We start from the raw sequence: 13274 nt of genomic DNA, 5'->3' as shown, positions 1-13274 counted from the left end.
TTAAAAAATTACTATTTTGGTCCCCACATTTATACTATACAATGTGTCATGAATTAGTTTAATCCCTAAGTTTTTGGTATTGTGTGTCAAAATAGTCATTGGATCATTGCCGTTAAATGATAATGGAGTTCTTGGATTGAATGGACATCTAGGGCTTCACTTTGTTGAGTACCGACAAGATCTAATATCCCCTTTATGGCTAGACTTGCAACTTCATCAATTTTTGCATTTTCAAGATAAAACCAACCATGTTTATAAACACAAAGCAAAGCAAGAAGGATATGATAATCAATACAAAAGCATAATAGTAAAGAAGAATATGAGTTAGTGATGGGGGAGGAGATGTACTCGAGTTGGTACAAGCCAAGTCTCAAAGATAGTGTTTTTGTTTCTTGAGTGATTTGCATGGTATTCTAGTTTTGATTGATGAGGAAGACAGAGGAATGGCACTTAGTAATTACTAATTAGTTCTAATAAATAAGATAGGGTAAATTTAGGGGACTTGCTGAATTAGAGGGTATGAGTATTGGAATTTTCTAAATAAAAGCGGATGGGGTTTTCCTCCAAGACAAGTGAAGGACATGAGTTCCTTCTTTTACTGTCCCCCTTCTATGGAATGTTTTCCACCACTTTTATGCATGAAAGTCTTGGCTTTATAGATGGAAATCCTTCTAAAGAAATCCAAGAGTTGAGGTGTCTAACTCTTGGGTGTACATAATTTTGTAGTTAAAAGTAATGGATTTTGGAGATTTTTTTTAGATAAGTATTTTCATTGTTCCAAAGATGTGCAAAAAGTGTCCTCAACACAGTCAGGTTGCTGCTGGTTCTAGGTCATTTCCTATTTTCTTTGAGCCTGAGTGCAAAGTGGGAACTTATCTTCTAGAATCTTAATTTGCAAAAATCCTAGCCATCCAAGTTTGAAAAAAAAAAAAAAAAAAAAAAAAAAAAGAAGAAAAACCAAGCAGATCCTCCTGGAGAGGGGACTCTCAAGTAGTTTCAATTCAACAAGGATTATATTCTCTTCCGTTGAACAAAAATCTCGTTCTGTGTGCTGAACTGTACAGAGCTTATTCATATTCTCTGCATTGGGACGAGAATTTGATTCTAAGATATTGGTGGCACACCACAGTCAACAGGTACGACTTTTTACAAAAAATTGATTAAAAGCTTACCATGTCCACATGTGCTCGATAAAGCATTCTTTTATGGATCATTGTAGAGCTCAACTAAGTGCAAATCATATAGGAGTAAATAAGTCATCCAAAATGTTAGAATTGATTTCTTCATGCATTAATCAATGTGAATAAGGAGCTCCACATCCTGCAATTTCCATTGAAATCTAAGATATGAATTGGCATCTCACACTAAGGTTATTCACAGCATCTATCACAGATCTTATGGTCTGTTTGAATTGAGGGGAAGGGAAGAGGTGTAAAGTAGAGTAGAGTAAATTTAACCCAAAATTAGCCTATTTTCAGCTAACTCTACCTTGCTTCCCTCCACTCCCCTCCTTCCGCCCTCAATCCAAATAGACCCTTAATTTTGATCCAGGCCATCTCAATCACAAACAAGTTGAGAACAGAATATTGGAAGGGATTCAAAAATGCATGAGCGCGTGTGTGTGACCCATACCTATTAGTGCAGGCTCAAAGAAAAAATAAAGACAAATACTAAAAGACTGGCTTCTCTAATTATGTTTTTCATTAAAACAATAAGCTTGAAAATCACTTTCAATAATAAAAACTAAATATAAGTTTACCAGATTTCCAAACTTACATTAAAATTGGAAAGCTTGAAAAACAGGGGGAAAAAAATTACAATGCATCCAACAATATTCCACTTTTTTTTTTGGCAAGAATAAAAAAAAAAAAAAAGCTTAGAGCATATTTGATTGCTTTAGTCTCAATTTTATACAAATAACCAATACATACACAAGTAAGCAACCTAACAAACCATCCTTTTGAAATCTGGCATCCATCTCTACCTACTTTTGAAGTAAATCCACACCATTCAGTTATGTCAGACCAAAAATTCTAATAGACACCATGTGTATTTGACAAAAACATATAAACATTTAAATAATTGACAAAAAGTAAGCACAATGGCTTCCAACCCAAAATTAAATACATACCAAATGTAGAAAATGCACAACAAAGGAACCATATGTTAAACCTTTTTTTTTATAAATAAAACCATATGTGAAACTCAAACACAATGAAATCTACTGAGAACATAAATTGCACTCCTTTCCAATATCGATGTTCTCATTAAGTATCCAAGTGCTCCTGGAAAATTTACTTGGAGAACGACTGGCCTCACAAGTTTGTGAATGAAGAGCTTGGAGAAATAAGATTTTTATAGAATAAATAAACAAAAAAAGAAATTTATTGACTTTTCAATAAAAGGCTTCACCACCACACACGGGCACCCGCGCGGGGGGGGTGGTTGCGGATCTCTTCAAGAAAATGGAAAATAAGAGAGAACATCACTTTTCTTCTTTACTTAAAATCCATACAAACACTTTTTTCCATTCTTATAAAAATGCAAGCCACATTGCAGGAATATTCTGCCAAACCTTTTTTAACCATATATACAGCTATCTTAGGTTCCTAATCTAATTGCTGCCCATAATATTAACAAAAAGTTTGCTTTGTGATCCAAATACATTATGCTTTGGAGTTATTAACATGGTTGGTTAATGTCTTTAAGATAGGGTTTTAGTGGCAGCTCTTACCTGATTAAGTTTCATCTTTTCTGATGCTAAAACATGTTTGTAGATGATGAGTAACAATGCGAACAAACAACGTAGTCATAGATAATGGCCACATAAAGACTAACAACACCAGATGTTATACAAAATTAAAGAAATTTTACTTCAAACACTTGTAAGGCTTTTGAAAGTCGCATAGAATTGAATAAGGATGATATACTTTACTGGGATAAAGAACTAGTCTTTGGAAAAAATTTACGTTTCTTAAGATTACTTTAACCGATGGCAATTCATAAATCCATCAGAAGACCATATTCTATTTTATCTAAGAAATATTGGGCTGATAATACCAAGTACAGAGAAACACTATATAAAATAGATTAATTGAAAATCCATGGAACTGATAAGCTTGTTCAAAAAAATAAAAAAATAAAAAACTTCAAACAATACTAAATCAAATGAATCACAACAGACCACTCAATATCAGTATCAAAATCACATAAAATGAGAAAAGGAATGAAGTTTGGAGTTTCATTACAATATCAAACTGAAGCACACGATGTATAACATATAACTAGAAATCTAGAACAAAATCTACAAAACTGAAATCCAGTTAAAACGCTATCTCAATTCATGTACACGAAGTGAACCACATTCTTCACAACAATCACAAAAAATAAAAATAATAAAGTGAAACATTACATTCACCAGCTCAAAATTCGACTAGATTTTTTACCTCACTAATGAGATCCATGACCATTCACACCCAATTCCAACATACCCACATTCTGCTTTCCCATATTCTCCACTTCCTTAATCTCTTCACCAACATCATCATCAGAATCCAAAGTGAATTGTGCATTCTCAATTTGCTGCATTTCTGCGCTGAGCGGCCTATACTGAATAAAATCACCGGGAACTCCATACTTCCTGACAAAAACCGAGTAAATCGCCACGACCAAAATCACCATAAGTGCGAGATGACAATTAAACTGTAGCGTGGCGACCGCTCTTGCCCGGTGATACTCAGGGTGTCCCTTACACCTAATCGTATAATTCCCTCTACTCTTTTCATGCAAAGCACATCCATGAGCAATAAAATTGGTGTAAAAAGAAATACCCATTTGCACAAACCATGTCCCCTGTAGAATTAACCCAACCCCACGAGCCATTTTTGGGTAATTCGATTTTGGGGATTTCACTTCCATCATTGTGGCAAATAAACAAACAGCTATAGGTACAAGCAACAAATCATAATACTGATTTTCAATCCCACTTGGGTCTTTTCTCTGCAAGTAAAACAACAAAAACTCTTCCACGAAAGCGAAAAGACCAATCAAACTAAGAAAAGAACAAGGCATAGGAATGAAATTCTTGAAATTTACCACGAAACCCGTAAGGGAATAGAGCAAGAAGAGCGAGGCAATAGCGAGCACTTGTAGTTGGAGCGCCGAGCCCGTTTTGTCATTGGAATTGAGGGCGTCAAAGAAGGAGACCAAGGAGTTTAGGAGGAACAAGGAAGAGAGGACAGAGAAGAAAACGAAGGTTAAAGAAGAAGAGGAAGATGGGTTTGTTTTGGTTTTCGACGACGAAGCTTGTTGTGGTGGGTGAATTGTTGAGAGAGGTGAAGATTGGATAGAATTGTGATTTGGGTTTGTGGAGATAAGGGCTTCCCATGTACCCATCAGGATGAATCCACCGCCTGCCATGGTGTATGTGAAGAGACCCATTGTTGAAGTTCTCTGCTTTTTCAATATCTGTATCAATGGAGATCTTGATCTTGATCTTGAGGATTTTTGGGTTTTCTGAGATGTTTGTGCCTTTGTGGGATTGTTGCAAAGTCAGACTGGGATTTGTGTTTGATTTCAACGGTTGGAATAGGACTTTTATTTTTTATTTTTTTATTTTTTTTGTCTTTCACCGGGCTGGTTCTGAGAAATGGGCACCTAGGGGGCATGACAATTTGATTTTTTTTTTTTTAATAATTTATTTTAGGCTAAAATACAGTAATTAATTAATTATTCTTGAGCTTTGGCCTAATGATAATCAAGTCCCAAAATTTTTGAATTGATCAATTTAGTCTCTAAATGCACATTAAGTGTAATGCCGTTAGTATTCTAACCCTTTGTCTTAATCGTTTGACGGATAAACGGTGTTACAACTAACTTATATGAAAGTCAGTCAAACTATTACAGCTAATATGGTCAACTTTTTTAACTGTTTGTTTGTGTTTAGGATCAAATTGGTCAATTTTAAAATGGAATTGATTGTCGTTAGCTCAAACCTAAGGGTAACTACTGTATTTTCTCCTTTTTCTAACCCTTTATTAAAAAAAAAAAAAATGGAATTTTCTCTTCATAAATAGAATCAAAATTCAGATAGTATTATGTTGCTAGAAAATACTATCTTATGGGACAGTTTTATAAGATATCTCTCTTACAACATGTGTAGGTCTCACACATATAGATCTCACATATTGTGAGAGAGGTCTCATAAGACCGTCTCATAAAATATCTGGACAAAATGGGCTTTTGCCCTTTTCAGGAAAATTAATTAGTCTTTTGCCCTTCTTCCCAAACTAAATAGGGAAATCCCCCTCTTTTGAAACTCGACTTTTTCAAAATCGAGTTAAGCCCTATAGTGACGTTTTCAAGGATCTATAGTGACGTTTTTAAGGACCTATAGTGGCGTTTTGTAACTTTATATCCATGAAATCGAGTTATAAGCAATTTTATTGCCTATAACTCGATTTCATGGATATCAAGTTATAAAACGTTACTATAGGTTCTTAAAACGTCACTATAGGTCCTTAAAAACGTCACTATAGGGCTCCAGATTTTTTTTTTTTTTAACTCGATTTTGAGAAAGTCGAGTTTCAAAAGAGGGGCATTTCCCTATTTAGTTTGGGAAGAAGGGCAAAAGGCTAATTAATTTTCCTGAAAAGGGCAGAAGCCCATTTTGTCCTAAAATATCTTTTCACTTATTATTAGAACCTAAAGGAATAGTGAGTCTTAATTGATTTCAACTAAAGCATAATAATTTAGTAATTATTATAATTATAAAATTTTAAAAATTGTATTAGAAAAATATATTGTAAAATGTTGAGTTGATGTGAAAAAGATATATGCTTCCAAAAACTTATGTTATTGTATAAGAAAAGCCAACAAAGAGTCTCGACAATTTTTAACATTTACACACATTGCCAGATCGAGTTCGGTTGTTTATCAAATAATAGGTTGATTAAATTGTGGCAAGACTTCTGACATGACTCGTGAATATAAGTTTTTCATAACATTTTTCCTTTGTTTCTAAGCATGTGTGAAGGAGGGGATAATATCTAGTATTTGGAACAGTCACAAAACCGGTGGAATCCTCATGTGGTGACTGTGTGAGAGTTCCTGAAAGGAGGGTGGATGAATTTCTTTAAGGAAAAAGGGACTCATTTCATGATGAAATATATGTATGTTGGAAAGAAAATTGATGAAATATTCAGTGCATAATCATTCGTATTTTTATAAGATTTGTGCTACCTTGTATAATCATTCTTGTTAATAAGATTTTCTATCAATTTTTCAAATAATATAAGCCAAGATAAAGCATCTTTAAAATTTTCAAATAATGCAATAAATTCATGAAATCTGTTGCTAATGATTAAATCAATGAAGCTTGTCTTTTCCATGTTAACAAATTATGCATTAATTTTTCCATATGCAATATTGATTATCAAATATGATCCACTTTCTATGCTTCATTCACTTTTCATAAATGATTTTATGGTTAAACTAAATTTACCTCAACTTAGAACCACAAAATCAACCAATCCAATTGGGAAAGAAAAATGATGAAATATTTAGGTCAAAATTTGTTTGGAGGAATCTTCCTCCAACCGATAATGAAGCAATTAAAAGATTTTCAATGAGTCATGTTATTTGTTTAAATAATACACATAAATATCTTATAAATGATCAACTTATGGGTTGAAGATCTAAACTTTGTTCTAGGTAAATTGTAAGTCCTATTGTAATAGATGTTTTATCTTGTTTGAGTTTAGGAAAGTTACCGATGAAAAAAAAAAAAGAAACTGCAATAAGCATAGTTATCCTCAAGTTGATATCCAAATTTCAATACCCGTTAAGCACTCATTGCCTATTCCTACCCGAAATTTTACCCACAAATACCCACACCTAACCTCAAACCCCTTTTTTTTTTTTTAAAGTTAAAAACGTGATTTTCCAAAAACAGAAGAAATAATAATTTTAAGTGAATAATAAATTGTATGAAACTAACTCCATCCGTTTTTGTACAACAAAAGCAATGTTCAAATGCTAAATTCAAGGACTCAAATACTAACTCAAGCTAAAACAAAGGACTTCTCCATGACTCCACCATTCCATTAACTAAACATTCGGACTCATACAATTCTACCTAATCCGGCCCATAGAAATAGGAATACAAAACAGCCCCTACTACGCGTCTCCTACATGGGATGATGGGAATTGTGTGCCTTAAAGCATTCACATCAGCTCGTCTAAAAGATTCCGTCTATTTTACACCAAAAACCTACTTTTTCTATTTTACACTATCACTTTTACAAAACACCCACATCAGTTCATCTATTTTATCACCCCTCTTATTTAAATAATCAATTTTCTTAATTATTTTATTATTTCTCTCACCTCACCCGTTTTTATACGCACGCTCTCTCTCTCTCTCTCTATCATATTTTCTGATTTCTCTCTCTCTCTCTCTTCTATCTCTCCATACTTGGTCTCTCCCTCTCGATCTATCTCTCTGTCTCATCTCTCTCCCTCTCGGTCACAAACCAATCCACATCATCACAGCTCCGATCATAGCTCTGATCACCAATCCACAGCTCCGATCACCGATCCACAGCTCTGATCACAAGCATCGATCCACAGCTCCGATCACAAGCATCGATCCACAGCAACACCGATCCACAGCTACACCAATCCATAGCTCCGAGCTCCGATCAAGACCCATACCCACGAGCTCCGATCATTCCGATAAGCACCGATCTGTCTCTTTTTTGTTTTTCTGTTTGGGTTTGTTTGTTTTTCCGTTTGGGTTTTTTTTTTTTTTTTTTTTAGCAAGTATATCTCTATGTTGGTTTTTAAGCACCGATCTGTCTCTTTTTTGTTTTTCCGTTTGGGTTTTTTTTTTTTTTTTTTAGCAAGTATATCTCTGTGTTGGTTTTTCTGTGAGGATGTGTTTGTGTGCATCTGAGGAAAATATATTTTTTTTTAGCAAGTATATTTCTGTGTTGATTTTTCTGTGAGGATGTGTTTGTGTGCATCTGAGGAAAAGATTTTTTTTTTTAGCAAGTATATTTCTGTGTTGATTTTTCTGTGAGGATGTGTTTGTGTGCATCTGAGGAAAAGAAGATGAGGAGTTGAGGTCGTTGTGCATGGAGAAGAGAGAGAAAAATTGGTGCGAACGGAAATTAATAAAAAACTAAATACAGATGCTACAGTGCCCGTGTAAATTTACACGGGTACTGTAGCTCGTTGAAAATTTTAGATGATTATGCATGATTTTAGATGGACTGATGTAGTGTGTTTTTTGCTTCAAAATGTGTAAAAATGGTCAAAATGTGTATTTTACACATTTATACACTATTATCCAAGAGCTGATGTGAATGCTCTTAAAGGACCATGGTTGAAGAAACAAAACCACACGCTTAACAAAAACTTCATTGAAGACGGAAAATTCTTAGATATTTTTAGAGCACGGAAACAAGTGCTTTTTTCTTTCACATTCATGGTGAAGTCTACCTTGAGTTTAATGAGTAGATCTCACCATGAATATGAAAGAATGAAACATTATTCTTTGTTCTCGGGACCTAAGAATTACTCATTCAAAACACAAATGCATCATTTGAGGGTAGTTCTCAATTTTAAGTGAAATGAAGAGAAAAGTAACATGCGGTTTTTATTTTTTATTTTAGGAAGTGGCCCTTGTAAATATATGGTCGCTTAAGCATATATAATCAAGTGTCCCTTGTAAATTCCAAACAATATGATATAAATAAATGGGTGGTAACACCATCTAATAACTTTCATTGGATTAATAATTCAAATATATATATAAAAAATTCATTAATCAAATATTTTTTATTCAATCTATAAAATTATATTTTATGTAATTTTAAAATATAAAAACTTAAAATTTCAACATTTTACCTATGAGATTGTTATTAATTTCACATTCAATAAAAAAATGTTGAACGGTATATATCACTGTTTAAATTACACCAGTTATAAGTTGTATATATTATTGTTTAAAGTTACACCAGGCATATACAACTTAAATGCAACTATACATATATAAACACCCCCAAAAAAGGACAAAATTTAGGTACAATACTTTAAGTATTGTTCTTTAGGTTCTTCTCTTAAGATTCAGTCATGTGACTACTTAATTAAAATATACACTTCCATCTCATGAGAAAAAATTCACATGGCAAAATTTTAATAAGGGAACCTAAGGAACAGCACCTAAATACTATACCTAAGTCTTGCTCCCCCAAAAAAGTGGTATATAGAGTTTGGAAATAATTATTCAATATATTTTGTCAAGGCTAAGGATACTTATTTTTCCCCCCTTTTTCCAACAATCTACGGGCTTATAAAAATCAACCTAACCTCTTTGGACTTGCATGTTATTGCCTAGTCACTGCCAAGCTTCCACACAGACTTTATCTCAACTTTTTGGCCGACCTTACAAATTTTGAAACGGCATTAAACCCTCCAAAATATAGCATTGCATATTCTTTGTACTAAAACCCCTAACACAAACACTACACTAGTGTCTTTTGGCAACCACAAAATGGCTTAATTTCTTATATATGCTATACACTAGAATGCACAAAAGGGTACATGATGATTATCCAACCTATTTTGTTTATAAATACTAAGACTTTTTGCACTCTCTCTTCATCTTCTCCTTGGTATTCACTCTAGGCCTAGAGTCTGAACATATACCAGAGAAAAAAAAAAGAACAAAAAAAAAAAAAAGAAAGGAAAATGAGCATCAATGGATTTTTTCACTATTTCAATGTTTTATATACTTGGTCTTAATATTTGTGGGCTTCCATGGTTTCGTACAGGGATGGTTACTCACAGAAAAGAAACCTAACCCAAAAGATATTGCTGCCAGAGATCGTTGGTTGGTCTCTCAGAATTTTTGGGGAGTCTTAAAGTATGCTCGATCTCCCTCTCTACTCTCTAGCTTGTTAGCTCAAAATGGGTATAGCTGTGTTGTATAGGGATGCTTTGTTGAACTTGAAGCTTATTGTTCTTTTTAATGTTGCAGTACTGTTTCAATTGACTTGGGAGGAGCAACATTTGGGTAAGGTTTTCCCATTCCTATGCCTTAGAGAGTTACTTCTCATGTACGAGCTGCATATATAGAAGTTAATTAAGTTATTGTAGCATAATATAATATTGCCTGAAATATGTTAGTTTTTCCAAATGAATGAAAATGTTCTCTGTTCACTTTGAGATGAATATTAATTTTACATTATTGTTCAAATACAATGAAGGAATGTGGTTTCATTCAGTGATGGACTACCTCACAAAGGTAGTGGCATCCCATATTTCTACTTGGCAACTTTTGATCCATCTGCCAAAGATGCAATGAAAGATGAGAGAAGTTCATTCACTATCAGCGAGTATCCTCTTGGAACTTGTGGAAAGATAGACCCTGAGAACTCCAGTTGTGCAAAAATTACACTCACAGGAAAGGTGAGTTACAAAATCAGTTTATCTAATTGTAATATTTGTATTGTCACATAGGTTGAAGAAAAATAAATAAAAAGAATTGTATGTCTGTACATATATACGAGTGTCAACACTATGAGTGACTATTTTGTCTGTCTTTCTAGTTTCCAATTTGCACATATTTCTTCCATTCTTATGCTTGAATATGTTATCCAACTAATTAAAGTATATTTGTAGAGACAAGTTTTAGAAATCTACATCAGGTGCCAAAGATCAATGTTAATGTCATTAATTGGATAATATATGTGCGTATAAGATGCTAGAGCTAAATTATCAACATTACGGGATTAATTAGTGATGTCAATAAATTTGTGTGTATATATATATATATATATATATGTGCACACTACAGTAAGATGACAACTGAAGTCATAATATTTAAATATTTTAAATCATAGTTTTTTTATTAGATAAATTAAGGATTACCCATTAGATAATGATAATAGTTTTAAAGATAGAAAAAATATATAAAAAATTAATTTTGAATAAATTAAATAATAAATACCACTTTTATTTTTCATCACATTTAAAATGTAATATAAAAGAAATATAGTAATTAATAATGCTAAGAAATTTTTAAAAAGTTCTAAATGTAATTTTTTTTAATCATAGATGACAAAATAGAAATTGTCCTAAACTATATAAATCATAGTTTTTATTTTTATTTTTTTATATATATATAATTTATTAAGTAAATCATAAATTATCTCGCATATAATAACAATATTATAACTAGGCACCTTACCCATAAAAAATAATCCTCTTTTCTTTCTTTTCTTTTTTTTCTTTTTTTCCATTAATGTAAATCTGATCATATATATTTGTAAGGGTTGGCTTTAGTTTTTTGGTCCAAAAGATGAATGAATTAAGACCTAAAGAGCCTAACACAATAAATTTGTAGAGAGTGGGCTGAAAAGATAAGCTTTAATGAAGTGACGACACCCTTAATGGGCCAAAGATGGTAAGGAAAAGTAATGAATAGACAAGTATGATGCACATAAATTCTTCCTCAGCAATGTCCAAGGAAAGTAGCCCTTGAATATATTTCTTTGGGATTTTATTATAGTTCCTTTTCTTAATACTACAGTGTTTTCTTTACAGATTTCTTCCCCCTTTCCTTTTAGAGGGTCTCTTACATTATATAGCTCCCTTCAGGCGATCTTAGCCCTCTATTTGTTGATTGTCCAATCCATCACTTGAGTGCTTTTCCTATCAGGCATCTTCCCAAACCTCTTGTGAGTTGCAACAGTCAAGGCAGCACAGTTCAGGGGTTTTCTCCATATAAATGTAGTCAGAGGGTTTGGTGGGATGCATTGAATGTGGAGGCAGCCACCATCCCTCCAGTCATGTTAGGGCTAACCCCCTCTCTGAAACTTTTTCTCAACAGCAAGACCTCCTCTAGCAATGTGCCACTGACGTGGCCTACTGTCTGAGTGTGTGGCCTCCTCGACCATGGACACGACACGTGGCATAGGTACCTTACCTAAATTCTTGTGCCCCACAATATTAAAATTAAATATTCAACTAAAAATGAAACCTATCCATTTCAAAGCAAATGGAGAGCTCATAATCCTAGAAGAGCACTATTAACTTTGAAGAAATGTCCTAAAGAAACCAAAGCATCAACCATAATTAGTTTATATAAGTTTCTGCGACAATGGTGGGTTCCATTTAATTAGACTGGTAAAATTTTTTGTCATGAAATAAGAGATTTAAGGTTAGATCCTCACCTACACCAAAAAAATCAATTGGTATCTTGGTTTGATGATAAAAACAATTATTAGAAGTGAACGTTATAGTTTGAAACTATCTCTATAAATAAAATAAAATAAAATAAATCCACCATAATGGATGAAGATTTCCTCCCATTTAAATTTTCCAATTTTCTCAAATTTTAACCAAATGTGAGAAAAGTGACATTTGTTTATTTTTGTGTTGTTGTTCAACAACCCCACTCCCAACCCCCACCAAAAAGAAAAACATAAAGAAAAATAAAAGAGAAAGCCTTCGTAGAGTTGTCTTTGCTAGTAACTAGTGCTTTTGATTTTGACAAACATGGATTAAAATCTTCCTGTAATGGCATTTCAGTTGAAGCTAGTTGATAAAAACTCTAAGGAAGCAGGATTGGCTAAAATCGCCTTGTTCTCAAAGCATAAGGAAATGAAGGGTACGTAATTGCACAAATTTGATACATTAATTGTAATTCTTCTTTCAATGGTCACTTTTCTTTTTCTTTTTTTTATTACCTGAGACACTTGACATGTTGCAAGTGTTACTTTTTAATTTTTCTATATTTTTTACTACTAAATGTACCCAACCTTACACTTTGTGTTTCAAATGGTTGACAGATTGGCCTAAAAATCACAACTTCAGGTTCTACAAGTTGACAATTGAGCATATATTTTTGATTGATGGGGCTGGTGGTCCAAATTCTCTCACACTAGATCAGTACCTGCATCCCAAAAAATGAGTGCTAGAATTATGATTCCCTTGATCAGGGGAAAAATACTGGAAAAAAAAAATGTAATTTCTTTACTATTAAATATCCCCATCGTTTTGTGAATGGTTCATAATATATAATTCCCAATTTTCTTATTTGATTGTTCACTGGATTCAATGTGAAGTGTGTAAATTGAGACCGTTGTGTCAATTGTTTACATATTCTCACAATTGTGTGTCAAGTGTGTCAACCCATCGTTTGATAACAAAATATAAGACAATATGTTGTTGATATAAGCATTTAAATCGCAGGAACGGAGAACCTT

At 33.2% G+C, this 13274-nt stretch overlaps 2 protein-coding genes across 2 annotated transcripts; one reads left to right on the top strand and one right to left on the bottom strand.

Annotated features, from left to right (window-relative positions):
* Positions 1–3181: 3181 nt before the first annotated feature.
* LOC115978315 lies at positions 3182–4582 on the bottom strand. The gene has a single exon (XM_031100334.1). The coding sequence runs from the start codon at positions 4438–4440 to the stop codon at positions 3451–3453; it is 990 nt and encodes a 329-aa protein (XP_030956194.1). The 5' UTR covers positions 4441–4582; the 3' UTR covers positions 3182–3450.
* On the top strand, positions 4476–12979 carry LOC115971550 (protein CREG1-like). Its single transcript, XM_031091542.1, has 7 exons — positions 4476–4522; positions 4762–4796; positions 9790–9928; positions 10043–10078; positions 10272–10473; positions 12598–12676; positions 12858–12979. Exons 1-7 carry the CDS (start codon positions 4476–4478, stop codon positions 12977–12979), a joined length of 660 nt encoding a protein of 219 aa, XP_030947402.1.
* Positions 12980–13274: the final 295 nt, after the last annotated feature.

Source organism: Quercus lobata, chromosome 2 (assembly GCF_001633185.2).
Source record: "Quercus lobata isolate SW786 chromosome 2, ValleyOak3.0 Primary Assembly, whole genome shotgun sequence".
NCBI classification, from domain to species: Eukaryota; Viridiplantae; Streptophyta; class Magnoliopsida; order Fagales; family Fagaceae; genus Quercus; species Quercus lobata.
This window is presented reverse-complemented; position numbering and strand designations above follow the sequence as displayed.

Excerpts from the sequence above, each read along its gene's own strand:
- LOC115978315 (XM_031100334.1), bottom strand. The coding sequence starts at position 4,440 with ATGGGTCTCTTCACATACACCATGGCAGGCGGTGGATTCATCCTGATG.
- LOC115971550 (XM_031091542.1), top strand. The coding sequence starts at position 4,476 with ATGGAGATCTTGATCTTGATCTTGAGGATTTTTGGGTTTTCTGAGAT. Across the intron at positions 10,079-10,271 it reads TTGGGAGGAGCAACATTTGG|GAATGTGGTTTCATTCAGTG; the intron begins GTAAGGTTTTCC and ends AATACAATGAAG. Across the intron at positions 10,474-12,597 it reads AAATTACACTCACAGGAAAG|TTGAAGCTAGTTGATAAAAA; the intron begins GTGAGTTACAAA and ends ATGGCATTTCAG.